The following is a 27,494-nucleotide window of genomic DNA, read 5'->3' on the forward strand; positions in this document are numbered from 1 at the left end:
ACCCCTGAATATTGGCGCTAGGTGTTAATTGTACAGGTTGTGGATGGCTGTGATCTGCATTGCGTTGGCTGAGCTTTACGATAGCCAAATCTCATTCGATAAACCCCCTCCGGCCTCGAATACTCTGCCCTTCAATGATAACCGTATATTGGGATTCATGGTTTTACCAAGAATTCAATTGCACCATCTTCTAAGAGAGTCTCTCTTCTTGATCTGTAGCACAAGTCGCAACCGATCTCTCGACGCGGTGGATCAGTGGCACCCACGATCAGGTCGTCATTGGAAAAATGAAAATGAAGTAAAAGACTTTTGAAAAGTGCCAATGAAACTCCTGTCTAATAATCCGTAATGCAAAATGCACCGTGTACAGTACTTTAGCGCTTCCTTGAGTTGACATTGCGGCCAGCGCCAACTCGAATGCGTCCACCGGATTTGTTACGCTCACCGGTCAAGATACCGGGGAGATAATCCTCATCCATTAGATCACGCTCACGGCGTTGACGCCGCTCCTCTTCAACTGTGGATCGGACGTACTCCTTCTGATCCTCGGCGAAGATCAACTCAGTACCCCAGCCTCCCTTTCCACCACCACCTTTCCACTTGCCGTTGGCACTACCGGCAATAGGCTTGGGGACGCTGAACCGATTTCCACGATTGTTCCATTGCATGTTCTTCTTCAAGTGCATCGTAAACTGGCCATTCGCGGTAGTGGTGCATGAAACACGGGTGAGAGTGTCCTTGCCGCAGCGAGGACAGAACTGCTTGTTCATTTCCTTGGTTGTCAAGAAACAGCCATGGCAGCGCTTGATAAACGACTTCAGGTGTTGGACTCGTTGAAGCGTCGTGGTAGAGAGCAAGTTGAGGTTCATCTGCAACAAGACATTTTGGCACTACAACCGGGGGTCAGGTCAAGTCATCGACGAGAACACATTGGGGTGGGATCTTACAGCAAAATCGGTTGTCATGGTTGCAACCTGCATGGTCTTTGGTTCAGCACCATTGCCTGACGCTCCACTCTCGTCGCGGGCCAGCCGCTTCTTGTAGTTGGTGGGAGTGATCCATTCACCACCATCCGAGTCGGCTGCATCATCTTCTTCCTCATCCTCCTCGTTCTCTTCGTCGAGGTATTCCTCGGCGATGGTTGACTCCGCCTCAATGTTTTCTGCAACGATCTCGGCATTGGAAGAGGGCGTTGTTTCCTCCTCTGGCTGCTGCTGCTGCTCCTCTTCTCCCTTTTTGTCCGTCACTGATGCTTCTGCCTCCTCGTTGGTTGCTTCCTTCTCGGTGGGCGCAGACTCTTCCTCCTTGCCCTCCTCCTTCTTATCTTCCTCCTTCACTGGCGGTCTCCCGTTCACGCGCTTCTGGCCTGGAACGCTTCGCAGACGCCAGTCGCCACCATTGCGCTCGCACTCAATTTCGTAGGCGAGCGCCAGTACTTCGATATCGACTCGACTCAGGACGGATCGATCACCTGTCTTGCGGGCGAATTCGCTGATGACGTTGAAGCTTTTAGGCGTAGGGGTGCGTTGCTTCAAGAAAGGCAGATAAAGGGTTTCCACTCGAGCACGGGCGTCGGGGTCGCGAATCTCGTTGACCACAGCGGGAGTGGTAATGATCTCGTCGCATTGAGCCAGCAAGGTTGAAAGTGGCGGGGTATTTTTGATGATAGGACCGGCATCCAGCACGATCGTGTGCACAGGTTTCCCTGAAGGCGCTGTTGCATCCGCCATGGTGTGCTTGATCCTTCGAATTCAGAAAATTCGAGTATGCGCCAAAAAGCAACTCAAATATCGAACGTGTAACTTTTTTCTTCGAGGCGGGGAAAATGTCGCTTCCCGAAATGGTGCGAAAAGGGAAATTTCTCACGGGCGATGGTCAGTGCGCTTATCGTTATCTTATCGTCTTCCGCCCTCCGAAAGGCCCAGCTCACCTGAGGTTGGGCTTGCACGCCTATCATTGTCATGCAACCTTTTTTTTGCTTCAAGTAGGAAATGTTAAGAATGGATTAGTGATTCATCTGATTGTCGGTTAATGTACAAGGTGCCTAGTCTTACATTCAGGATCTGTCATTCGATCCCTGGTCTTTTTCCACATTACCGGTCCTCGCCCGGGCTCGAGAGCAATATTTGAGCCGCATCAATACATCTACATATTCTGTACATAGCACTTCCAGCTGCCCTCAGGTAGTCCCTAGAAATCTCATAATTCAGTGCCTTGGTCGCCGATGCACGTTAAGCTTGAATGGAAAAACGCACTCCATTTATTATGCCATTACCTATATTAATTATTCATTCTTGAAGCCGGGGGGGGGGGGGGGGGGAAGTGCACAGAGGCCTATAGGTTCCATCGTGATCAATATTCTCGCCGGGCCCGGCTCATGGGGGAACATCCATTATAATTGATCTCGGGCACTTTTGGGCTTTATTTGAATTCACAGCTACTAGGTCCCGATAGACCTTTTCCACATGTTCATCAGGCTCTATGCAGCTGCAGCAATGGCATATTTCATTCTGAGTGATTTGATCTCTCCGGTCATGGCAACCAGCAACGAATGACACACCTCTCGATTAAAACAGTACATTAGGTACACTTCCATATATAATGGCATGCTACGGGGCGAGTACAACCTTGAATTATCGCACCCTCATATATACTCACGGGAATTTCGCATACCTAGCACTAGTGCCTACTTGGGAACCTTGAATGTTCGCCCATTGGAATCCGGGGGACAGAATTCGAATTGAAGGAACAATGACCACCTTGAAATGATTGGGAATGTGATATCCAGGGGACTACTACTTTGTTACAAATATAATCATTACACTTGGTAGCTCCTGGACTCTCTACCTTCATTGACGTACTTGTGAACCTGGACGTCGATCAATCCACCTACCCCGAGCTATTTTCTATCTTCGCATTTCTAACTTGAAATTGATTCTCCTTCTCTTCTAACCTAGTCTATGTATGTTTCATCCATCATTCCTCTGTCTGTGGAAGCGGTAAAAACGGAGGTATTTCTTTAAGGGATGAATAAGGTGAAGTAACCCCCGGGACCTCGAGATAACTTAGCGCTTAGGCTTGTGTCAATGGCCAGGCTCTGTCGATTGGCCAGAACTAACAAAAAAATTGATGCTGGAAACCGTGCTCAGCAGGTAGATGAAAAGGACGTCCCCAATCTAAAATTGGCCTGGAATATTCATGTACGTGTCAGATCAGTGCGTTCTGCCTTGCCGGCATCTTGCAGATTTGACAGGTGGAGGAGGGTCTCCCCTACGTCAAGTTGGAAACAGATTGCTGTAGCCAAAAGCGGCCTCTGCGAGCCATGTGCTCCCCAGTCTTTCATCCCAGAAAATTGGGCTTGCCCCAGATGATCTCTCCGCATTGAAGTCACTCATGAAGGATTGTACCCTGTAAGTCTTGCGCCCGGGCGGTTTCCATCTTGCGAAGGGTCGTTGTAGGACCGAGAGCGCAGGTATGATGTATGGGCACCCTAAGCCGAGGCGAAAGAAGCCGCCATTGCCCCTTGGCGCATCCCATTTTAGTTCTGTGAAATGAAATTCTCTCTCATCCAAGAAATAGATTGGCAAAGGCTATATTAGGAAGCACTGTAGCTTTGAAAGGCATCATGAATTTCACCCTCCGATTTATTTACACACTTGTGTTCAAGATCATGTGTCCTGCGACCGTACGCCCCATGCCAAAACAAGAAGGTATTCAGCACGTACAACACATCAGACATACTTTACAAACGAGTCCTCAATGCTATGAAATGACCAACAGGGAGTTTTGACACAATTGAGCCAGGCTTCTAGAAGGTCCAGTCCTGGCCTTAATGGATTTAATATCAGATTGAGTTGTTACCACAGGGATGTTATGTATTCGCAATAGGACTTCGGTACTTGCAAGGGTGAAATTCCCCTTGCCGGATGGATCCGTCAATGAATTGACTTTTTCGACCTCCGTTGAGGTGACTACGGGACAATATTGAAATTTGCCATGTTCAAGGCTGGGGGAGCGAGTTTTGATCTACCATTCAATTTTTGAATCTCTTACCAATTTGTGACCCGCTCAAGAATTGATTCGCCCAGCAGCAGGTTTTTTTTCTAACTGGATCAGATGGTTTCTACCAAAATTGGGTCATCATGCGAACGGACTGTCACCTTACTCAGTCGAATGGAAGACCCAAATTGAAATGTTTGCTGCCCAGGACGGGAATGCACCCGCTAGGCCTTTTGACAGTGAGTGAGCTCCTGAATCCAGAGCGATTTAGTCTGGTTCTTACCGAAGTGATTCCATTTCAAATGCTGAATTTGTATAATAATCCCCTGATTTTCATCCATCGCATCTTTCAATTATTGTAATGACCTACAGATGAGGTAAATTCGAATGAATCTATTTCAATTGATTCGAAATGGCTATTTACAGTATGCCGCTTGTACACTCCACACAGCTGCTGCCCCAGATCGGAACACACGTCTGACATCAGCCTATTTGTCACCGTTTCGTGTCGCTACTAATAAACAGATATAGACTTGAAATTCGATTTAAAATGATTGAGAAACACGTGGAAGACGTGTGCAAACGTCCCATCATCGTTCAGACTATAGTCGAGCCAAGCTGTGTGACATCTTCGAGGAAAGAATGGAAAGTTTCAGGGGATTCAGAAGGAGGCCGATTTGCTTCGTCAGCTTATATCTAGAGAACAAGATACTCCAGCATGAATGATGAAGATAATGTAGTAGTATGTTCAGTGGAGATCACGTTGAATCTGTGGACTGAGGTAGAATAATGCGGCCGAGTGCGATACGATGTTTCTATCTTGTGAGACTCTTCTCAGACCCTCAGATCTGATTGACACCATCCAAGACCACACACAAAGAGGTATTTTCACTTAATTTATCACTAGAGCTTTGTCTTTAGCTCCATGATTAATCATCAAGTAGACGATGCCTGAATTTTAATGTGTTAAAGCCTACTTCGATGCCTTCAGTAGCCAGCAGCACTGATCGTACCTGACCAAACTCAAATTTAGCTTTGTTTCACCGAAACTCAAGCCGAGTGTCTTTTGACAGATGACTCATTACCTGCGCAATTGAATATTCTGAAGAGCTTTGTTCATATTGAGGCAGGTTGAAAGGCTCGGACGGCTTTGCTCATCCGAGAACACGGCCCCTTGCGCTTTTGGTTTTTACTCTATCCCACTCGTAACCTAGGGATCAAAATGAGACGCATGAACGCAGTGGCAAACCTTTTAAATTGGAGACTTCGGCTGTCATCATGCAGGGAGTCCGTCTTGAACACACTTTTTTCCAGAGAGGGGCGATTAGCGAACTCAGTTCTTGATCGCAGTTCTGCCCAGTCCAAGGTGGTTCGATTCTCGATTGAATCGTCTAGGTGTTTGCGATCAAAGCTTCAGGTAGAGTCTGATCTGAGTTTCGGCAGTGTTCACTCTCATTAACACACTGTCAAAGGCTAATTCATCATTAGCTTTGTTTCTCTTTCGACTGGGCTTGGTACCTGATTCTATCATTCAATTCCAGGCAAACCACCCTCTCAGTTGAGCCCTTCCTTTGGTGGCCCTTTCACAAAGTTGAATTCTTCTGATTTCGCAGCTTCTATTCTGACAGTTATCTCTTAACCATCTCAAAGCGAGGGTTGAGAAAAATCCGAGTCGGGTGTTGAAGATGGACTACCTTGAAATTCGCGATTCAAATCTCTCACACGAGAATGGCAACCCCTATGTATCGTCTCGTGGGATGCAAGGTCTTGTCATGAGCGTGGTTTTTACCTCGCTGGCGGCGTCTTTTGTGGTGGTCCGTCTCTACACTCGGATCAAGTTTTTACGACGCCTAGAAGCGAATGACTGGATGATTGTTGTCGCACTGGTGAGCTCTCCCCCTCCCCAAAGTCTTGGAGGTCTGACAGCTTTTGAAAAGGGCAAAGCTTATACATCGAGTAGGTCAATTCATTCATCTTCATGGGTCTGGACATTGTCGAGGCTACAAGCGGAATGGGGATGCATCTTGCAGACATACCACCAGAAATCCTTGAAAGACAGATGAAGGTACTTCAAGTTGACTCAAGGAAACAACAATAAATCTGGCGTGTAATTGACTCTTATTCAATTTCAGGCATTTTGGCTCACGATACCATTCTATAATGCAGCCGTACTATGCGCAAAGGCGTCTATCCTGATGCAGTATTTCCGTGTCTTTCCAACACGACGCATGCGCATCGTCTGCTGGGTATTGATCTCCATGTTAGCCATCTATGGTACCTGGTGCATCATCAGTGCTTTTTTAACTTGCATCCCTGTCGCCAAGTTCTGGAACCCTACCCTCCCAGGGTACTGCCTGAGTCGTCCGGGGCTGTGGTTTTCAAATGCCAGCATGCATATCACTACCGACCTCGCCATCTTGATCATTCCAATTCCGGCATTGATTGCAATTGATATACCCAAGAAGCAAAAAAATTATCCTTATGATCATGTTCGCGCTTGGAGGATTGTAAGTACTCACCCCCTCTCAACTCGACATCAACCTCAATCACACTCCAGAACTCGAACTAAACGGTCAATCTAGCGTCTGCATTACAAGTATCATTCGTCTAATCAGCTTGAAAAAAATCTCCGACTCGACTGATCCAACCTGTACGTTTAAATCGCAATCCCCCCCCCCCCCCCCCCCCCCCCCTTGTTCTTTCTACCCTGCTGGACTCTCACTAATATTCAACATCCAGATGACAACGTCGGCGCTGCTTCATGGTCCGCCATCGAATGCAACACCGGAATAATCTGCGCCTGCCTCCCAACTCTCAAACCACTACTATCCAAGATCCTCCCCGGACTCGTGTCCACCTTCGCAGGCAGCAAGCCCACACGCACAAGTATCGGTCCCATCAAAAGAGCGCCGCCCACCTGGGCCGACGTTTCCACACTCGGAGCCCCCCACGAAGACCCAGAGTATGCCTCCAGAGATCCAGAGACGATTGGCGGAACGCGCTTTTCAATGCGGAGTGATATGCCGGGTAATCGCGAATCGTTGGCTGAGAAGGGCTATCCGGCGGATTCCGCCTATCTTTCAGAATTGATAGATCGTCCAGATCATCATCGACATCAAAACAGCGTCTCGACTTGCTCTTTTGTGTCGCGCGTATAAAAATCCCTACGGTCTACCTCAACATCAAACGGTTCTCATGAGAGCAGGACGGCTTCACACGAGCCTCTGGCCCAGGGACATTTTCTGTCTGTGCTGTCATATACACTTGTTAATTTCTTTCTTATGTCAAAGATCTCTTTTGTTTAGACCGATACCCTCGTTTGCCCTGTTTTTTTCCTACGACATGGTGGCTACACGCGGTCCGCTCGCGCTCTCCGGCATTCCCTAGACAGTATTTAGTTCATCATTTTTGTCATTTTTCAGAGTCATTTGAATCTCTGAGAAGGCTCTTAGCCGACATGACTGGTGCCTATCTCCAATATCGAATCACAGAAGACGAGCCCAAAATAAAATTAGAGTCAATATGAATCAGATGTGAGTGAATGAGCAAATAGTCATTGGTATAGGTACGCTTCTACTACCACCGGGTCTCGAAGGTCTTCTACAAAATCAAACTACATGATGCTGCCGCCTGGAAAGAGCAAACTCGAGTCTAACAAATTCGGCATTGTGTAAGTACGTTCACTCATCTCTCTAAAATTCCGCAAACTCCTTGTCAACCTCCTCAAAGTGGTCAAAGACACCCTTGAAGAGCTTGACACCCAGACCCGGATCCAAGCTTCCCGTTGTAGCACGGATGCTATGCATGCTGAGTTGGGGAATGCCGCAGTCGATCGCGCGCATGCCGATCTGGGCGCTGGTCATAGGCCCGATGGTACCGCCGCTACGGGAGTCATTTCGAATCTGGAAAAGCTGCAGGGTTGAACCGCAGCGGACGGCAACCCTCTTCAAGATGCTGTGGCTGACGCTGTCGGTTGTCATGTGACCATTGGAGTCGGTCGACACGGTAACACCCACATTCAGTCGGGGAGCGTGGTTCTCGAGGTAAACGTGGAGGAAGTTAGGGTTGACCGCGTGGATGACATCGGACGAGACCAGGAAGCTGTTGGCAACGGTCTGTGAGAGCAGGTTGGGACCATAGTTCTGCTCAGCAAAGGCTTCGGTGATGCGTTCCATGACACTCCCCATGAAGTTGGAGCGTGCACCTTGGCGCAATAAACTGCCGATCTCTTCGTCATCAAACATGCCGACCATCTTGACAATGCCGGTGGAGGTTTCGTCGCTCGAGGCCAACAGTGCTTCGTGGGCAGCATAGCAGCAGAGCTTGTCGTCAATGCGACCGGCAAAGATCATATCCTTTTCTAGGCCTCCGAGACGAGCTGGTTGGGTATCAAACAGCTCCAGTTCCCAGTCAATGATGTTGCTGTAATCGGTGATACCGAGCTCGCTCGAAATGACTTTGACGAGCTTCTCGGGTTGCGTTGCGGCGAATGTTCCGGCCTTGATGTTGCTCGACTCGGTCGTTGACGACTCAAACAGGTCTGAGTTATCAACACCAATGACGGGGACCATGTTGGTCTCAGGATTGAATGGTCCATTGGCCGGAGAGCCAAAGTGAGGAGCCAACGTCGGAATGCGGGCGATTGGCCAGTCCAGCTTCACCAGTTTGGACTCGACCTTGCCAGTGGCTGGATCCCGGACGATCACACGACCACCGATGCCCAGGTCACGATCCCACCAAGTTGGCCCCAGGCCGCCCGCATAGGGGGCCACTGCCAGCTGCTTGAAACCAGCCTTTGTCGGAAGCTTCGACACAGGCTTGAGTTTAGCTGTGAGGGCATCAACGTGCCCCGCAATGATGGCCATGCCATTACCACTCTTGTAGTCCCTTCCGATGTTGAAGGCCAGGAGCGCGCTCCCGTTACGAGTCACGTAGAACTTTCCACCGCGCTTGAGTTCTGAGGTCCACACCGCTCGTTCGGATAGCTGCTTGTATCCATGCTTTTCGAGGTCTTGGGAGAAGGACTTGACCGCATGGAAGATCGTGGGGTTGGCGGTCATAAAATCGCAATACGGTTTCGAATAGTCCTCGGGGCGAACAGGCGCCTCGGTCACGGTTGATGCCGTGGTCAGCTGTGGTGCTGCTGGAGCTGGGGCTGGACGGACATTCCCGGATTCTGGCAGTTGTGCGTAGATCTGCGAGGCCCAAGGGCGATCGAGACCGGCAGGATGTCTTCTAGTCATGATTGGACCGAATTCGAATATAGGTTCACCAAGCGTGGTGGAGTGAAAGAGGGCGATGAAGTAGAGGTCTGTGGAGGGATGGTAAGATGTCGGCAGTGTCGCAGTGAGCGACGGTCCTCCGTAGCCCCGTTTCCACCTCGTGAGGGGAAAGGAAAGCGGAGGCTGGCGGTTCCCCTTGCTTATCGCTCCACTTTGCTCCAAATGCCGATTTTGGTCAGCAGGGCCGCCCGATAAAGGCACTTGGCTGCCTCGGCCGCCTGGAAACCTCACGACGGATCGACAGTCACGCGTGGCCTGGTCTGGCACCGGAAAGAAGAAACCCTGAATTGGCAATCAATCTACAGTACAGAGAAGTCCCGGCATTCCGCATGCCGCATGCCGCGTGCCGCGATGTCCTGCTTTTGCCCTCTCTTGAAGCCTTTATCGCGTCCAACTTGAATAGGCATTGCAGCCTGGAGGACATGTGTTCAGTGGGCGACGCGAAGAAGGGATTGTGAGTCATTGCTACTGTTGAATACCTAGAGGACTAGTCACGTTGTACAGGGACTTGTATTTCCGCTCAGAGCACGTGGCTTAGTGGGCCTTTCTACTCATGACGATGGTCACTGACATGACGGAGCATTCGTCACGGTTCCAGCTGCTACGCATGGTTGTGTAACAATTGGAAGACTGATTGGAGAATCTATGGCGAGCTCGATCGGATGGGCACTGTTCCGACGTCTTGTTTTGGGAGCTGGATCGAGGATCTTGCAGACCACATCATCCCGATCGGGAGAAGTCTAACGGCCAACCGTTGGACCTCCGACACGCTGTTCCAGGTGCAGCCAAGTCCCGACGACCAGGTCTTACAAAGCTTGCCAGAGGTGGAACGACCGATTGCTTGAAACGATGAGGCAGTCGGACATGGTTGGTGGAGCGAAGTGGAGTCGTCAGTAGTGACAGTCGGACGCAGGTCGCTAAGAGGCTGGCTCCAGCCCGTCAATCAGCCGGCGAACTGGAGAGAGAGAGAGCAATAGTCATCTTAATGCCGATCGCACTGTGATGTCAGTGGATTAGCCGGTCACTAGTCAGTCTCCTGCTAAAACCTGGTTCAATATAGCCTCAAGCCTGAACGGCGGCACCAACTTCCACTGAATTTGCAATGACGCGGAAGCGGGTAATGGCCTATCTTGCGCCTTGGCGGCACTCGCCAAACGCATATGTAGAAATCCGTCCAGCCCGTAGAAAGGCAGCTATCGATCAGTTTTTCTCGATACATTCTGCGCGTGGTCAACGAACAATATCACACCCTCGCGAACCGAAAACATGGCTGTGTCACAGGCGGCCAACATTGTGGAGAAAGTCCTCGGACACGGTGACAATGCTGAAATCACCACGGATGTGAGCAACTACAAGAATGAACATGGCATGGAAACTGGCCCTTCTATCAAGGCCACAACGTGGCAGGGCAAGAACAAGGTTGCCGTTGGTGTGTTTTCTTTCAAGCGGAACCTGGAGAGGTTTGAAAGGAGATTGTACTAATCTTTGCCGCAGTCGACATGCCCAAGCCCAGAGTAGTTGACCCAGGTGATGTGGTGATTAAGGTGACTGGAAGTACCATCTGTGGCAGTGATCTCCATTTGTACCACGGTAAGAGCAAAATCTGGCGTTTCACTCCGTATGCATCATCCGAGGCTAATGGGCGCTTGTCTTGTTGAAGGTGTCATCCCCCAGCTTCAGAAAGGCGATGTGTTGGGCCACGAATGTTGCGGTGTCGTCGAGACCACCGGACCCGAGGTCTCCAAGGTCAAGGCTGGAGATCGGGTGGTGGTGTCTTTCCCCATCGCATGTGGTCATTGCCGGAACTGCGATCGGGAACTCTTCTCTCAGTGCGAGAACACAAACCAAAACACTATCAGCAATGTCATGTATGGCAATCGCACAGCCGGTATGAACTCATTTCCTTGATTGATTCTTCGCGTAACGTGGTCTTTATGCTAAGTAATATGCAGGCATGTTCGGATATTCGCACTTCACAGGAGGTTTTGCTGGTGGTCAAGCTGAGTACCTGCGTGTCCCGAATGGCAATGTCAACTTGCTCCCCATTCCAGATGATGTCCCTGACGAGAAGGCCCTCTTCTTGTCGGATGTGATAGCCACCTCATGGCACTGTGTAGTTGATACTGGTGTCAAGGAGGGAGATGTTGTTGCCATCTGGGGTGGTGGCCCTATCGGTCAGATGTGTGCCGAATTCAGCTTCTATCATGGTGCCAGTCGGGTCATTCTCATTGACGGAGGCGATGGTGCCTGGCGACTGGACTATGTGAAGAGCAAGGTGCCCAAGCTTGAGACGATCGATTTCACTAAGCTTGCCAAGGGCGAGTCCGTCACCTCACAGCTGAAGAAGATGACTGAAGGAGGTCCCGACGTATGTTTGGAGTGTGCCGCGGGAGAGTATGCTAAAGGGTGGGCACACTACTTCGAGTTGATGCTCGGCATGGAGACAGATAGCTCGGAGATTGTGAACGAAATGATCACCTCGGTACGAGCCTTTGGCCGCATCGGTGTAACCGGAATCTATGCAGGATTTGTGAGTTCCCCACCAATTGCACAGGGCCAACTCCTGTATTCACTCCTCATCTGCTGATCATGACTACTTGTCGCCTTTGTTAGACCAATCACTTTAACATTGGCGCACTGATGGAGACGGGTGTCCGTTTCATTGGCAATGGACAGGCTCCCGTTCAAAAATACTGGAAAGATCTCATGAAGCTCATCCAGGAGGGCAAGATCAACCCCCTCGATATGGTGTCTCACCGCATGCGCCTCGAGGATATGACGCAGGTCTATGAGGCCTTTGATCGACGTGACAAGGGCATGCAGAAGGTCTTTGTCCAGACGAAGCACTCGGCTCCTCCTTCTGCAGATTCGCCTACTCTGACTGAGTTTTAAAGCGGTGATAGGATGCTGATGTATATCATTGGATGGATCTTGAGAGGTTCCGGTCTGGTGGACGCTCCGGATAATCTGCAGGTGAAGATGAGGGGCCTGCTATGCTCCACTTCGGCCAAGAATCGGACCGGTTGCTGCGAGAAAGGATTCTTCACGACGATATGATGAATAATGTTTCTCTTATGAATGTATCTTAAATGAGCACAAACAGCCATCAATTGATCTGATATGTGCTGAGATTCTATCATTTCTGTTGGAAAGATGTAGATCCGCGGCATCTCGCTTTCAGTTGAAGCTGTAAACGGGAGATGGAAAGATGGTTCTCCATCTTCAAAAAGCGCAAAATGGAGATTGACCAAATCGATGCCAAATTCTCAACAAAAATCCATGGTTGAACTGAGTGAGCGAGCCTGCTGTATTCGTGTAGTAGGTTGGTGTGTTTCCCGCTTAATCATACTGGCTCGACCATAGCCATCTACTGCGCCGTAACCTTCTCGGCACGGGTGTCATGACCCATCAGACAGCCCGAATTCAGCACTAGCTTCTTACGTGGTTCCTATTTCTTTGCTCCTTGAGCCGTCAAGACTGCCCGGTCTCAGTCTGCCAGGCTACGATTGATGTTCCATGAGTGATTTTTTTTTTTACCCTTGCTGCCATGTACCCATCGAATCACGCCAATGACCGACATCGCCGAGCATAAACAGCGTTATCCACCGGCTGATTTTTGGCTCGTCCCTCCTGAAAGGCCTCACGCCGAGTCAGAAGCCACGAAGTGGGGTAAAGAGGTTCAAGATCACTGATTGATAAGGAGCAGGTGAAGCCCGGTGGGGATCAACAAGTCGGAAGGGTGATCCAGCCCGCGACAGACGCATAAGCCAATAAAGGGGCATACCGTAGGAGAATTGAAACCTAGAGAAGCAGTGGAAGACCAGTAAGGTTGAAGTCGGAAAACCTCTTCCCGAAGGATGTGCTTGTTGAGTTTTCATCTCGTCATCGTATGGACCAGGTGGAGGGGTAGACACAGCACGGAGCCATGACCAGTCCACGTCAACGTGGGTCGGAAGCGTCGAATTGCCCAAATTAGCCACTAGCGCCATCTGATAAGATTCCAGCGCACAACCGGCTGAAGATTGAGACGAGGTAGTCTCAGGCCGAAAAAAGGGAAAGAACAAAAGAATATCGTCAAGATTGGTCCTTCGTTGACCACACCGTTCGTAGTTTTCTAAGAGGGATTGAAGTGCGGATAATGTTCTACGAGCACACAAAAGAGGCTGTTCTCAGTGTGATTGTCGTGACTCCAGCTGAAAAGTCTGCCGTTGAATGTGCGGATGCCGGCGATCAATCGGATTCCGGTCGCTTGTGTCTACAATCCCACACTCAGGATACGGATACAGGGCTGGAACCAGAGTCTGACCGGATGAAATAGTCGCACCAGTGATGCTGCATTGCTTTCGGTGTGTCTGGCTTTCCATCTATTCGTATATCCGTCCTTCCAATCGATTTCAGTCTAGGGAGTCATACTTCAGCACACTCTTGTGATCTTTACGAGCTGCGTGAGATAGCCGAAAAATTCTCCTCGACCACTGAATTTTGAAGATCTCCTCGCGTTGCCGGCCGCAAAAAGAACTTCAGCATACACATAAACAGGCCGCTTGAAGCACCACTCCACCGTGAGTCAGTGAGCGAAGAACACCATTCGCTCGCATTTGCTATGCTTGGCCCACACGCCCAGCCGTCCACCGGTAGGGCCACCTTTTCTGCGGTGCTGCCGCATCCGAGACCGGGCCTTGGGAGCCAGCATTGGCCAGGATCATGTGAGTGGACAATCTAATCAGATCATCGGCACTTTTCGTCTGACGGCCACTTCCCTCGTTTTGCCCCGATCTCTCGATCCCCCCGTTTTCCCGCAATCTCAAATCTGGATTTCTTTTTTTTTCACTCATATGCCTTGCCCCTTCGATCACTTTTTTCGTTGTTCTTCAAGCCGACTGTCGTCCTCAATTTAGGGGTCATCTTTTGTGAAGGATTGCTCATTTCACACGTGTCTTGTCTACCTCGCTTACTGGAGTGTATGTACGATCGCACTTCCGCTCCTCCGACCCAAAGCGACACCCGTGCGTACTTCCCGAGGCCGCGCTCGATCGCCTCATTCCCTCATGCTTTTCACACCCGCCAATACTCATTCCCCTCGACCACTGATGCTCCTACTGACCGCCATCTCAGGCCAACAATATTGTCTGATAGCGCCATGGCCACGACAGGCGTGTCTCCCACGCCAGCGCCGACAATCGCCGCGGTGCCACCTTTGGCCCCCGCCCTGGCCGTCCGCCCGTCCGTAGCTCCCTCACCTGGTCCCGGAACTCCCGGCTCCATTACGTCCAAAGAATGGGTTATCCCTCCTCGCCCCAAACCTGGCCGCAAGCCTGCCACGGATACACCACCTACGAAGCGTAAGGCCCAAAATCGGGCTGCGCAGCGCGCATTCCGAGAGCGTCGGGCCGCTCGAGTACAGGAACTCGAGGAGCAAATCAAGGAAATCGAAGATGGGCATGAAGCTCGGGTCGCTGCTCTGACAGAGCAGATGAGCAATCTGTCAAGAGAAATGGAACAGGCTCGGGAGGAGGTCAAGTGGTGGCGCGACCGATGCCATGCACTCGAGAAGGAGGTTTCAATTGAGCGCAATGCGAAGGAGACGCTGACCAAAGAGCTTCGGTCTTCTACAACGGCCCTTTTCAACAGAGCATCTTCGTCAACAATGCCTGACTCTGTGCCACTTCCACCTCGCAAACGCCCCTTGACCCGGTCATCTCGCATGGATGACTTGTTTTCCACGAATAAAGACCATGAAAAAGACGATGGCCTGGACCACGTACCTTTGGGGTGTAACAGTTGCTCAACCACACATTGTCAGTGCATTGAGGACGCTTTTGGCATGCCGATCGACACGCACGAGTCCTCTCGTGCTAGACACCCTCCTCACGGTGTCGGTAGTCCCGCTCGGGATATCTCGGATCCAGAGATCAAGCCCGATCCAGAGGAGATGGAGATAGATTTCACATCGCGGTTTGCGGCTGCACCGGCTCAGTCCAGCTTACATGCTGAAAACGAAGTCTCCTCGCCACCCGTGGACCCTTGTGGGTTCTGCCAGGACGGTACTCCGTGCATATGTGCCGAGATGGCTGCCCAAGAGCAACAGCGACAGCAAGCACAACTCTCAAGGAATCGACGGGAATCCTTCGGCAACAACCGTCTTGCACCGATTCAGTCCATGTCCCAATTTACCCCACCTCCTTCTGAGAGTGATGTGCGCTCCGAGGTCACTCTTCCACCAATTAACCAGGCAACCAATCCTTGCATCAATGGTCCTGGCACTTGTGCTCAATGCCAGGCCGATCCCCGGAGTACGCTTTTCTGCAAGACGTTGGCCGCCTCTCGATCGGCCAGTGGCAGCCCATCCGGAGGCGGATGCTGCGGGGGCAAGGGTGCGGACGGAGGATGCTGCATGTCGCGAAATGCACCCTCCTCATCAAGTGCACCCAAAGCTTCCTCGTCTGCCCAATCCATAGCGCCAAAGCCAGCCAATACAAACGCGCTGACCTTGAGCTGTGCTGACGCTTTCACCACCCTCTCGCGCCACCCGAACTTTAACCAGGCTAGCGACGAGATTTCAACTTGGCTTCCGAAGCTGCACACTCTGCCTAATCCGCGTGATCTGGCTCTTCCGGAGGGTCATGGCAACAGACCCGCGATGGAAGTCGAGGCAGCCAGTGTGATGGGTGTGCTTCGTTACTTTGACAGGCGATTCGCCGACAATTGAGCACCGCCTTTGGCTTGATGATTTTTTGCTCCCAAAATCTCCTCTCATGACCTTCTGAGCGATCCGTGCTGGCTGTTTCTCCTCGTTCTGTCATACTTTTTTTTTTGCTTGTTAGCTATCTTGATACCCGTCTTCTTGAGCCTCTTCTGTACCATTACGCGCATTTCCCCGTCGTTCAGAGAGCATCGACTATGAATCTCTCATCATTTCTTTTCGACAGAAATCTCCCGACAAATCATCACGTCTGTCGGATACGCGCGCGAGATTCTTCTCCTCTGCTCTGTATTCTGCGTCTCTCTCATTTCTTACAATCTCAAAAAGCATTTGATCGTTCTTTTACTCCTTTCCCCCTTTCCCTTTCTTGCTTGTACTTGACTTGGCATCTACCAAGCTGTTCCGACTTTGATTCAGCATCATGATGGATAGATACTGTTGTGTTTTATGACGATGATGGCCTGCTTTACGTTTCTTGTCTCTTGTGCGACTATTCTTCTTGGCGTTCCTCAACTCCACTCTTCTAGACGGATTGGACTCCCGGCGGTATGCGCCCCTGGAGCAAGATCTCCGTGGCATGTCTCTTTGCTTTTTACGTGTTCAATAGTGAATGAATTAAGGTCTCGACCTCTTGACGAGAGATCACCGCCACTTGTATGTCCGCATAATCGCACGAAGGTAGAAGCAAGGTGGGACTAACCACCGCGAGCGTCCCGCTGGAAAGATTGATCACAGAGTCAAGTTAATGAATCAGAAAATATCCATTTTAGCTGATTAATCGTAAAGGAGGTGAAATTAGTCCGTGTTTCAGGACAGTATGTAAGAAGTTGTCTTTTATACAGCTGATGCCCTGTGTTGCCTGGGCAGGTCATCGTCCTTTTTGGCAGGATACCCAAGCTTGAAATGACCAGCAAGCGAAAGGTAGGGAGGACCGATAAGTATTCTCGGGACGGATGGATACCTCCTGGCCTACAAGACGCGTGCGAAGACTGCGGCTTTGTCGAACCGTCAGTCCAAGATTAATCGGATGGGGAGACGAAGAGGCAAAGTGATTGTCAAGCCCGTTTCAAAACTTAGAATCGCCCACCGCTGGTCTGGCTCGAGCCTCCAAGCATTGTAGCCTCTTCCTCGCTACCAGCAGCAAACCCACCAAGGATACTGGCTCCCCAGAAACCAGCAATGCCCCACATCCCGACACGCCAGCCGCGATACAAACCCTTAATGCCTTGCCCCTGTCGACGCTTGGCTGTCTGTTGCTGTGTACTGCCCCGGCCGACAGCGAGACGAGCACGCTCAGCATCGGATATTGTGGAGGTGACACCTTCCTCTTGCACAATGTGCCACATGGTGCCCAAGACTCCGCGGTAGGTGCGCGGGGTAGGGACAATGGTCTCGACGTCTGAGGCATCAATGGAGGCGGCATGCACGCTGCCCGCAGAGGATTTCTGGCGCAAGCTGAGAGAGGTGTAGCTCGCAATCTGGGCACGGCGCAAGACAGTCTCGAGCGGGAACCGTACGGCGAGCTCGAGACCAGACGTGAGGAAGCTGAAGAGGTTCCACATGGAAGGATTGAGGAGAGGGTCGATTGACAGGTAGGACTTGAGGAAAAGCGGGGCCGAGGTTGTGATGAAGCTGGGCAAACTTGAGTGCAGAATTGTGATGGGGACCAAGTGAGATGGGATGGTACAGTTGGGAGTGGGAAGCTGACGAATGGCGTGAATCAAGGAGCGCGGGCCATGTGTGGCAGGCGTGAGCATAAGGAACGTGCGCGCTGTGTCGATCGGAGAGAGCAGGATTGCAGAGAGTGAAGTGGAGATGAAGGAAAGAATGAGAGTGGCGAGGGGAGAGGGTGCCGTCAGGATATCGGCGGCCATGGAGGATGAGATGTCCTCTTCTGGAAAGCCCACGATGGCTGAAAGAAGACTGCGAATAAAGGTATTGAGCGTCGGAAGCAGCAGTGAGTAGATGAAGGTGGCGTTGGACGCTTTCCAGGGGGAGCTGGGTCCACTGGTGGACCATAATTGCGACAAGACATCCATCAACGAATTTGGATTACGAAGGCTCAGCGCATACTTGGGTAGCCCTGCTGCCGAATCCGGTCGAACATATCCACTGCGGTCTGTGATGTGGTGGTGTCGATTCCTTCGAGATCGTGGTGTGCTTGAGGACGGCGTAGCCGGCGTGGCCGATGTGAAGTAGATACTCTCATCGCCAGAGGATTCATTATCCTGAATCGCGGGGCGCTTAGTAAATGAGAACACAGATTGACAGGGACAGTCACTAACTCACCGATTCGTATGTGTTTTCTTCTGCGCCTGAGGGAGTCTTCCGTTGCTCTGATGGCTCCGTGGAATCTGGAACCACATACACCTGAAGGATGGTTTTGGCGACATCAAAGGGTTGCGCGGTCAGGACTTTCGTATACCGAACAAGAGCTCGGTTCAACGCATCCCGGACCCAGTCCGAAACCGATGGAGAAGAGTCCAGATAGTCCGAGTAGTCGATATCCGGAATCAGGTCGCGCGCGGTGTTTCCAAACACCTGGGCAGACGAGGACGACGTCACCTCGGTGGTGACATTTGAGGCAGTGGGGGACAAGCCCGACTGTGGGATATAATATGGCCGTAAAGGATTGATACCCTCACGCGTCGCCATTCTGAAGTGACGGGAGGTGGGATGTTCAGGTGTGATTGTATGATCGGCGGTCGGCGTTGGAGCGAAAGAAAGCTACGCGAAGCTTTGGATTCTCGGAGAAGGTCGATGAGTCCGCCAAATTTTTGGGAAGCAAAGGCGGTCCGGGTAGAAGCCGAGACGCCCGCCCTGCATTACTACTCGAGGTTCAGTGACTACAGCGTTGACTTATACCCAGTGAGTTGAACTCTTGGCCCATTTTTGACCTGTAGCCCTTTTTATTTGTCTTTCATTGCCTCTGCTGGCTCCGTTGAAGAGAAAAAAAGAAGAGTCTTGCCCAGTTGCGTTTCCCGTTGACTGGCCATTGGACGGTCGCAGCCCGCGTCTCTGCCCCGAGATATCTCTTTCCCGACTCCGGGGCCGACATCAACTTCCTCTTTTGCAACTGACATCCACCGGGACCAAGCTCGCCCTCCACACCCACACACCATGGCCATTTGGCGGCAATTCGGTCTACAACTGCGCCGCGCGGCGCCCAAGGCGAACTACGGTACTCTCGGTCTCACCCGGCCTCCGCGACAGTTCAGCCACTCTACAGGTCAACCCTTCACTGGGTTAGGAAAGAACGGCGGGCTGGGACCGCAGACGTGGAAGTTTCGGAGATCCTTTTCTGTGACGGCGCATACCGCTCATGGTCACATCACGCCGCCAAAGGCCGGCGAGGAGTGAGTCAGCCTAGCGAAATCTATGTTGCAGGGAGAGAGGCTCAAGTCGTGATTGTAGGATCAATATTACGTTTATCGACAAAGACGGTACCAAGGTGGAATTGCAGGTGGCTGAGGGTGACAACTTGTTGGACATTGCCCAGGCCAATGATCTCGAGATGGAGGGTATGTGCAGTTCCTATGAGAGATGGTAGACAGGCGGCTAAACTCACTCCCAAAATTACAGGTGCATGCGGCGGCTCATGTGCCTGCTCAACCTGCCATGTGATTGTGGAGGATCCAGACATGTTTGACAAGATGGAGGAGCCTTCAGATGACGAGAACGACATGTTGGATTTGGCATTTGGATTGACTGAGACATCGCGACTCGGATGTCAAGTGATTATGAGCAAAGATTTGGACGGCCTTGTTGTGCGTCTGCCTTCGATGACTCGAAACCTCCAGGCGAGCGACTTCCAGTCCAAGTGAGATGGAGTCATGGTTCAAACCTCTCCAAGCCAAGTGCAACCGCAGCGACGGCGAACCCACACGGAGGCCGGTTGGATTATCAACGACCTGGAAAAGACAGGGCTGTTTGATGATTGCGATGCCTCGAGAAGAAAACTCCCCTGTAACTTTATCTTATATATATTGAGAGAAAACGGTCATATTGATTTACAAGCAAACGAACAAAAGAACACGAAGGTAACATGAAAAATCTCCCAACGCCGGAAAGATGCCATGGGTAGTAATAATCGTAGACAATCCGCCAAACAATTTTTTTTTTTTGCAATCAAGTTAGGCCTCCTCGATATTCAATGGCTTGCCTTTCTTGCCATTGATCAACTCAAGGAATCCTTGCTTGCTGACCTCGTTGACGGCCTTCTCTCGCTCGCCCATGCCGACAGTACCCTTCTTGCGCTCCTCTCTTGCGGCCTCCTCGCCTCGGACTTGCGCAGCTCTCACGGCGTTGAACAGCTTGACAACACCACGCTGGGCTGTCTTGCGAAGACGCTTTTCCTCCTCTCCCACCTGTCCTGTCAAGCCTCGCTCAACACCCATCACATCCCGAACGCGGCCACGATCCAATTCTTCCTTCTTCTCAGCACGGAGTTTGGCACGAGCCGCTTTGTCGAGTTTCTCATTCTCCCATTCACTGCTTGTTTGCGCAGCCTTTCTACTGCGCGAGAGCACGGGGTCGGAGCGAGCGGAGGCAGGAAGTTTGGTGGACAGAATTTTTGAAATAGACGTGGAAAAGGCCGATGGATCGTTGCGCTTGGGGATTGTACGACGCTTGCCACCTGTCGCCGATTGATCTCCATCAGAATCGTCTTCCCCATCTTCGTCATCGGACGCGGAAGCGACGAGATCTTGTTCATCGAATTCGTCGTCTTGCATTTCGTCGTCGTCGTCGGCTGCGTCGCTAGAATCGTCGGCAGTAGGTCTTGACTTGGCTGAGGCGACCACCTTCGTTGTTTTCTTCTTGGGGGGCGCGACAACGGTCTTCTTGGTCACCGTCACACCACCCTCGTCTTCGTCGTCCGAGTCGGCCAGATTGACGGGCTTGAAGTCGCCCTGCTGGTCGTCCTGCTCATCTTCAGAACTGCTGTGGTACTCGCGCTGCTTGCGGAATTTCTTGGGCCGTGTGGTTTTGCCCTGCATGCCATCTTGGACTTTGCGCTTTTTGGAGTAGGATCCAACCATTGTGAAAAAGGTAAAAATAAATATGACAATTGAATGTTGGACCGGATAAGTCGCGAGCTGCAGCCTCGATCGTCTCAGAAGCATTCAACTTTTTTTTTGGGCGGTGAGAGCCTCCCGCTCTCCGATTGGAACTCCGCATTGCCTCCTTGGCCTCTCGGCTGTCGCCCCTCCACCTCCAGCTGTCGCTCTTCGATTGGGAATCCCCACGTTTACTTTCTGAAATCAACCACCTTCAGATCTCATCAACTACCCATCATGGTTCTCCAGGATCTTGGGCGGCGTATCAACTCCGCCGTCAATGACTTGACGAGGTCTAACAATCTCGATGAAAAGGTATCATGCGCCGAGCGCTTCATCGTGGACCGTTGATGCGAACCGTATATGCTAATACATCCCAGGCGTTCGATGACATGCTGAAGGAGATCTGCGCTGCCCTTCTCTCCGCCGATGTCAACGTCAAACTTGTACAAACTCTTCGCAAGTCCATCAAATCCAGTGTCAACTTTTCCAGTCTCCCAGCTGCGGTCAACAAGAAGCGCCTGATTCAGAAGACCGTCTTCGACGAGCTTGTGGCATTGGTCGATCCCCATGCGCAACCCTTTCGCCCCAAGAAGGGCCGCTCGAATGTGATCATGTTTGTGGGTCTGCAGGGTGCGGGTAAGACAACGACATGTACGAAGCTGGCTCGTCACTATCAGACTCGTGGATTTAAGACTGCCTTGGTGTGCGCGGACACTTTCCGTGCAGGTGCCTTCGACCAGTTAAAGCAAAACGCAACCAAGGCGAAGATCCCATACTATGGTAGCTTGACACAGACCGACCCCGCCGTCGTGGCCGCCGAGGGTGTTGCCAAATTCAAGAAGGAGCGCTTCGACATTATTATCGTGGATACTAGTGGTCGTCATCGCCAGGAAGAGGAGCTCTTCACCGAGATGACTCAGATTCAGGAGGCCGTGACCCCTGACCAGACTATTCTTGTCCTTGATGGAACCATCGGTCAGGCTGCGGAGTCTCAATCTGCCGCTTTCAAGGCCACGGCCAACTTTGGTGCTATCATCATCACTAAGACGGACGGCAATGCTGCGGGAGGTGGTGCAATTTCTGCAGTTGCTGCCACACACACTCCCATCATTTTCCTTGGTACTGGTGAGCACCTGATGGATCTCGAGCGATTTGAACCGCGTGCGTTTGTGCAGAAGCTGCTTGGTATGGGCGATGTTGCCAGCCTGGTTGAACACGTGCAGGCCATCACCAAGGACTCTAGCTCGGCCAAGGAGACCTATAAGCACATCGCCGAGGGTATCTACACAATCCGCGACTTCCGTGAAAACATCACCTCTATCATGAAGATGGGACCCTTGTCCAAGTTGTCAGGCATGATTCCCGGTTTATCCAACCTCACGCAGGGCCTCGATGATGAGGATGGTTCCATGAAGCTTCGCCGCATGATCTACATTTTTGACAGTATGACTGCCAAGGAGTTGGACAGCGACGGCAAGACCTTTGTGGAACAGCCTAGCCGTATGGTCCGCATTGCTCATGGCAGTGGAACGACTGTTCGTGAGGTGGAGGACCTTCTTTCCCAACACCGCATGATGGCTGGTATGGCCAAGCGGGTCGGTGGACAGAAGAAGCAGATGCAACGAGCACAGAATATGCTCAAGGGTGGCAACAACCAACAACAGCTTGCGGCGATGCAGAAGCGGATGGCTGCCATGGGAGGCGCTGGCGGCATGGGCGGCATGGGCGGTATGCCGGGCATGGGCGATATGGCCAAGATGATGCAGATGATGGGCGGTGGCGGTCAAGGCGGCGGTGGTATGCCCGGCCTTGGTGGCATGGACTTGCAGAGTATGATGAGCCAAATGGGTGGTTTGATGGGCGGTCTTGGTGGCATGGGAAGCGGTGGTGCCGGTGGCAGTGGTGGTGGCCGAGGTCGTGGTCGGTAGGAGATGTCCGGAAGATGACACTCTTGTTCGTGTCTCGGCCCCTTTCGCTGTACATCTCATACCCAGTCACAGCTCGTCGACTTTGCATTTGGTGGGCGTTTTGGTGTTTTGAATTCGGTGACCCGGAGCGTTGATGATGGTGACTTATGTTTCGACCGATCCTTGGTGATGCTCATCAATTCTATCCGCATATAATTGAAGACTGATATGATTCATGCACAAGTTCCCTCGGCGTAACAAATAGGCAGAATTTTCGGCGACCTTTGGAATATTGAGTCTTGTTCTCTCAGGGGTGTTCCCTCGTGCAATGACAGCAGCTACTCAGATCTTTTACCTCTTTACCTGCCCAATGTTATGAGCTAGAAGGGCCTTAGTGGGAGAACAGTGGACCCAAATTGGAAAGTCTTGTGATATTCTCCATAGTCACATGCACAAGCATGTTCCCATGATCATCTGAACTTCCTAATTGCCCCTTCCGAAATAGCAGATTTATTGGCGATACATATTTCTGACAGAGTGCGGCTCAATCAAGGAGGTATTTGTACGAATTCCTAAGAGTTTGGAGAGCAAAATCTTTCCAACGCGCTGAAAGTTTATCCATATGACGCGGGTTGACAAGAAAAACCGAAGCAATGCTCTATTTAATGATTTTCAATCGTCGATTGGCATTTGATGTTTTGCTTTCCCTCGCCCTTCTGAATAGATAGCCAACAGGCATGGGCAAGTGAGTGTGACTCACTGATTGGAATCTCGCGGCCTCAACTATTACACAGTCATCTTGTGGTACATTTCAGTAGCCCAGTCGAGACCCTGTCGCGCCAATTCCTCAGCACGGCCGACGGTCTTCTTGAGTGCCACATCCCAGCTTTCTTTGGGAATCCTGTCCTCTAATATCCGTCCCGGCGGAAGATAATTGTTTTTCTCGGGAATATTCACGGCTCCGGCGGCAGTTTCCCGGTCCAGGGGGATACTCAGTCGATATTTCCAGACAACCTCGCCATCCACGTACAAGGAGTATGTCAGTATTGAGCTGCGGACCGGCACCGGGGCCACGGCGGTTGGGTCAGCCTCATCCACCCCGTCGGCGATTTCAATGTATCCGAATTTGCTATTGCCGTCCGGGGCGTATTTCACAGAGACATCCTCGTCGTCGGTCTGATAATACGAGCGTACTGGGAGATAGAACATGCTTAATGGGCCGACACTGAACTCGTGAAGGCCTAGGCCTGCTGTATCGGGCTGCGATTCTGATGCAGGAAAGTCAAGACTTGGGTCGGGGAATCGTGTGGCGCCAAACTCGTGGCGATCTCCACTGAGAAGAACAATACGGACACCAAGTTCACGCTCAGCACGCCACATGGCTTCGAAGACGGTCCGACGCTCGTTGAGGAAGCCGCCCCATGTGTCCGCTGTGCCAACATGCCAATTCTTGGTAAAAGGTACACTGGAACTGATGATTTTCCAGCGCACGCCCTCTGGCTCTGGAGTTGATAGATATGTCAGAAGCGACTGGAGTTGCGCGAAGCCAAGGATCGTTGAATTGCCCTTGGAGGGCTCGGATCGATAGGTGCGAGTATCGAGCATGAAAAAGGAGGCGGGACCATTGATGAAGGAGAAGTACGTGACTTCATCTGGATTGGCAAATGATTCTTCTGGAACGGGTGGATTGGCAGCGACGTGATAATGTTGGAAGGGGTCCACGGCGGCTGGATAGGGAGCCGTCTTGTTTCCGCGCGACCAGTCATTTTCAATCTCGTGGTCATCAAGGGTATGGATCCATGGGAGATCAATGGCTCGGTCCTCAAGAGACGATACATTCCAGGAAGGCGAAGCGTAGATGCGACGGTATTCGCTGCGGTAGTGATCCATCGAGGAGCCGAACCTGAATGGCACATCGATATAGACAAAGTCACCCAGGAAGAGCATAAACGCCGGCCGCATAATCTGGGGCAACTTGGCGAGTGCTTCTGTCATCAGTTCAATCCCCGGCACCTTCAAAGGGTGTGAAAGAATGTTGTATGGGAAATTGGGTTTGATGCAGCTGGATGTCACAAAAGAGAGCCTATTCGCTGGCGGTGACCCGGGCTGCGGCGCTGTCATGAAGCTTCCGCTTTTGTTGTTGGACAACAAGTAGTTGTATTGGGTGGAGGGCTTCAGGTTCTTAAGCGTCACCGTAGCCGTGAAGTCCGTGATATCATCAAGTTTGTAGATTGTTCCCTCTTCGATCCATTCCGGGGCGTTGTAGGACGATGTTTCTTGGTAAGAAACCGTAATGGGCAATTGACTTTGGTCAGGCTCCCGAAGCAGCAGATTCGCCGTGGTTGGCGAGACATGACCGACACGAGAAAACGACACATCGGCACTGGGATACATGACCAGGCCGCGGATCAAGAAATCGAGGGTCAGTAATGCCACGACGATGTTGATGAGAGCCGTGAACGTGGTCGACCATGGTGAGTGCTTCGATGGCAGGCCGGTCAAAAGGATCTTCAGGACAGAATCTTTGGATCCTGCATCAGTCGAGCCTGGGGGGTTTTCTGCGAGCATAATGTGAGTATAGATTTCTCGGAGGGCTGTTGTGTGATTCTGAGCACTTACTTGACCTTTTGTTGTCATTCTTGGCCCGGGTGGATGGAGGTGGGTATGGATTTTGTCGGAGGGACCAAAACGACGTGAGGTACACCACCAGAGATGTAAAAATGAGGGGAACGAAATGATGGCCAGGTATCTGGACGCGTTAGCATCACCGAAGCTTCTGGCTGTGGAGGAGAAATCCTCACCCATCTCAAGAAGATGAAGCTGCATATGCGGATCGCCGTTGAGCTGGCAGCCGTTACCAGGCGAGGGATAGATGCCATGATTGCTGCGACCCTTCAGAGGGTCACCCAGGTCAGTCGAACTTGAAAACACTCTATCCTCAGTCTGTGTCACACTTCTACGATGCCCAGCAGCCTCGTAGAATGGGCAAAGGAAAACAACAAAACACCGCCTCGGTGTGCTTGGAGCAGCAGAACGGAATGGGCGTCTCTTGAGGTCCGAGTTGGTATGTCTGATGACGTTATTCGAAGCCAAGGGCCCGCTCCGGCTGTCTCCACATTCAAATTCCCGGCCGACGATTGACCGGTCGATCCAAATGCTGCAAATATACATGCAAATCAGATGTATCTTATTGCCAAGTACGGCTCTATATACAAATTGTGCCGAACCAAGACAATCTCGATGTGAAGCACTCATCAATGGTCTCGAGACTGATCGGCACGATCGGCCAACTCGCGCGAAGAGCTCCCACCGTCCGGTTCTGATATTCCTTATCCTTCACCTCATGTTCCCCGTCGTTGGTTCATCATATCTTGGAAGAGATTGTTCAAGCTGTTGATCATCGGACCAGCAGTAAGAACTTGACGAGCAGCGATCACGACATCCTTCAAACCCATGCTCAATGACATCTCGGTGGCCCATTGCCAAGGCTTCTCACGGCCGCCAGGCAGAGCGTTGAAATACTCCCACCCCATCACTCCACCAAAGTCCGGGAATCGATCGACCAGCATCGACAGAACGGTGGTGATCTTGTCACGCGGCACGTATCCTTGAGACCCATTTCCTGGGTTTGTCAAGAGACCGTAGACGACCCGTCGTGGGGACCAGCCCTGAGCAACGATAGCAGCGTACATACGAGGGTCTTCAGCAACGCCCCATCCATTGTAGAATTGGGCGTTGTACCAGCCAATTTTGGCAGCGCGAGCCTGTTCAAGCTGTCGGTAGTCGAACCCTGATAGGTTTCCAATACCAAGAAGAGCCGCCGCAACCGGAGCCAAGGAGATGATGAAGTCGTCCCCCATGTCAGCCTTCAATCGATCAATCAGTCGGATGATTCCCTGAAGAGACATGTCCTCCTCCACATCGAGATCGAGACCCTCGAGCCCGTAGCGTCGCAGAGTTGCCAGTAGTGGACCGTAATATTGCTCGAATTGCTCCAGACTGCCATCGAGACGACGAAAGGACCCCTGGGCGGCCCCTCCCAGCATGCCCATCACCTTCACCCCGCCTTCTTTGATACGAGGCACCTCGGCCCACAGGGGGTGAAACTTGGGGCTCTCGAAAGAATCATCATTCAGAGTGATATTCCCTGGGCCCTCATTCAGATGAATGGCGGCGAGGATAATATGTGTTACGCCGGTGTGGTGCTCCAAAAGTGGGAGCATGGATACGTACGGACCGTCGCCCGGAATTAGGGTCTGATGATAGCAGATCACTCGGCGACGATCGAGCGTACCTCCGGGAATAGGAGGCATTGTGACAAATTACAGCTCAAATGGTTGGATCTGAGCGCTCGACAAAGTCTCCGGTGGCGTTGTGACTGTTTGTGTGCAGTTTAGCAATCGAGAAGGGTAACGGGCCGCTGCAAGGCGGAGATTGAGTCGTGAGGGGCAGCCGTGGAAGTTCAATCGTAGATTTGGTGGATATGGACTGTTTCCATTGAGATGACCATTTATCGCCGAAGAGGGGTTTACATCGAATGAAG

General features: G+C 51.5%; 11 protein-coding genes across 11 annotated transcripts; 5 read left to right on the forward strand and 6 right to left on the reverse strand.

Moving 5' to 3' along the window:
* Nucleotides 1-374: 374 nt before the first annotated feature.
* POX_a00439 (20S-pre-rRNA D-site endonuclease nob1) lies at nt 375-1,730 on the reverse strand (the record flags this gene model as incomplete). Its single annotated transcript, XM_050109381.1, has 2 exons — nt 375-890; nt 948-1,730. 2 exons carry the CDS (start codon nt 1,728-1,730, stop codon nt 375-377), a joined length of 1,299 nt encoding a protein of 432 aa, XP_049973149.1.
* A 3,954-nt stretch (nt 1,731-5,684) lies between these two features.
* POX_a00440 (uncharacterized protein) lies at nt 5,685-7,157 on the forward strand (the record flags this gene model as incomplete). Its single annotated transcript, XM_050109382.1, has 4 exons — nt 5,685-5,885; nt 5,960-6,064; nt 6,132-6,510; nt 6,739-7,157. The coding sequence occupies 4 exons, from the start codon at nt 5,685-5,687 to the stop codon at nt 7,155-7,157; spliced, it is 1,104 nt and encodes a 367-aa protein (XP_049973150.1).
* Nucleotides 7,158-7,691: 534 nt separating this feature from the next.
* Nucleotides 7,692-9,242, reverse strand: POX_a00441 (Vacuolar aminopeptidase 1; the record flags this gene model as incomplete). The annotated part of the gene is made up of 1 exon (XM_050109383.1): nt 7,692-9,242. The coding sequence occupies one exon, from the start codon at nt 9,240-9,242 to the stop codon at nt 7,692-7,694; it is 1,551 nt and encodes a 516-aa protein (XP_049973151.1).
* Nucleotides 9,243-10,547: 1,305 nt separating this feature from the next.
* Nucleotides 10,548-12,173, forward strand: POX_a00442 (uncharacterized protein; the record flags this gene model as incomplete). Its single annotated transcript, XM_050109384.1, has 5 exons — nt 10,548-10,710; nt 10,776-10,871; nt 10,942-11,169; nt 11,234-11,811; nt 11,895-12,173. The coding sequence occupies 5 exons, from the start codon at nt 10,548-10,550 to the stop codon at nt 12,171-12,173; spliced, it is 1,344 nt and encodes a 447-aa protein (XP_049973152.1).
* A 2,248-nt stretch (nt 12,174-14,421) lies between these two features.
* POX_a00443 (bZIP transcription factor hapX) lies at nt 14,422-15,990 on the forward strand (the record flags this gene model as incomplete). The annotated part of the gene is made up of 1 exon (XM_050109385.1): nt 14,422-15,990. One exon carries the CDS (start codon nt 14,422-14,424, stop codon nt 15,988-15,990), a length of 1,569 nt encoding a protein of 522 aa, XP_049973153.1.
* A 1,067-nt stretch (nt 15,991-17,057) lies between these two features.
* Nucleotides 17,058-18,639, reverse strand: POX_a00444 (uncharacterized protein; the record flags this gene model as incomplete). Its single annotated transcript, XM_050109386.1, has 2 exons — nt 17,058-18,212; nt 18,274-18,639. 2 exons carry the CDS (start codon nt 18,637-18,639, stop codon nt 17,058-17,060), a joined length of 1,521 nt encoding a protein of 506 aa, XP_049973154.1.
* Nucleotides 18,640-19,104: 465 nt separating this feature from the next.
* POX_a00445 (Adrenodoxin) lies at nt 19,105-19,808 on the forward strand (the record flags this gene model as incomplete). The annotated part of the gene is made up of 3 exons (XM_050109387.1): nt 19,105-19,340; nt 19,399-19,505; nt 19,567-19,808. 3 exons carry the CDS (start codon nt 19,105-19,107, stop codon nt 19,806-19,808), a joined length of 585 nt encoding a protein of 194 aa, XP_049973155.1.
* A 309-nt stretch (nt 19,809-20,117) lies between these two features.
* On the reverse strand, nt 20,118-21,023 carry POX_a00446 (uncharacterized protein; the record flags this gene model as incomplete). Its single annotated transcript, XM_050109388.1, has 1 exon — nt 20,118-21,023. The coding sequence occupies one exon, from the start codon at nt 21,021-21,023 to the stop codon at nt 20,118-20,120; it is 906 nt and encodes a 301-aa protein (XP_049973156.1).
* A 255-nt stretch (nt 21,024-21,278) lies between these two features.
* Nucleotides 21,279-22,972, forward strand: POX_a00447 (Signal recognition particle 54 kDa protein; the record flags this gene model as incomplete). Its single annotated transcript, XM_050109389.1, has 2 exons — nt 21,279-21,356; nt 21,422-22,972. The coding sequence occupies 2 exons, from the start codon at nt 21,279-21,281 to the stop codon at nt 22,970-22,972; spliced, it is 1,629 nt and encodes a 542-aa protein (XP_049973157.1).
* A 765-nt stretch (nt 22,973-23,737) lies between these two features.
* Nucleotides 23,738-25,830, reverse strand: POX_a00448 (uncharacterized protein; the record flags this gene model as incomplete). The annotated part of the gene is made up of 3 exons (XM_050109390.1): nt 23,738-25,509; nt 25,571-25,700; nt 25,753-25,830. The coding sequence occupies 3 exons, from the start codon at nt 25,828-25,830 to the stop codon at nt 23,738-23,740; spliced, it is 1,980 nt and encodes a 659-aa protein (XP_049973158.1).
* Nucleotides 25,831-26,292: 462 nt separating this feature from the next.
* On the reverse strand, nt 26,293-27,264 carry POX_a00449 (uncharacterized protein; the record flags this gene model as incomplete). Its single annotated transcript, XM_050109391.1, has 1 exon — nt 26,293-27,264. One exon carries the CDS (start codon nt 27,262-27,264, stop codon nt 26,293-26,295), a length of 972 nt encoding a protein of 323 aa, XP_049973159.1.
* Nucleotides 27,265-27,494: the final 230 nt, after the last annotated feature.

Source organism: Penicillium oxalicum, chromosome I (genome assembly GCF_001723175.1).
Source record: "Penicillium oxalicum strain HP7-1 chromosome I, whole genome shotgun sequence".
Classification (NCBI taxonomy): domain Eukaryota; kingdom Fungi; phylum Ascomycota; class Eurotiomycetes; order Eurotiales; family Aspergillaceae; genus Penicillium; species Penicillium oxalicum.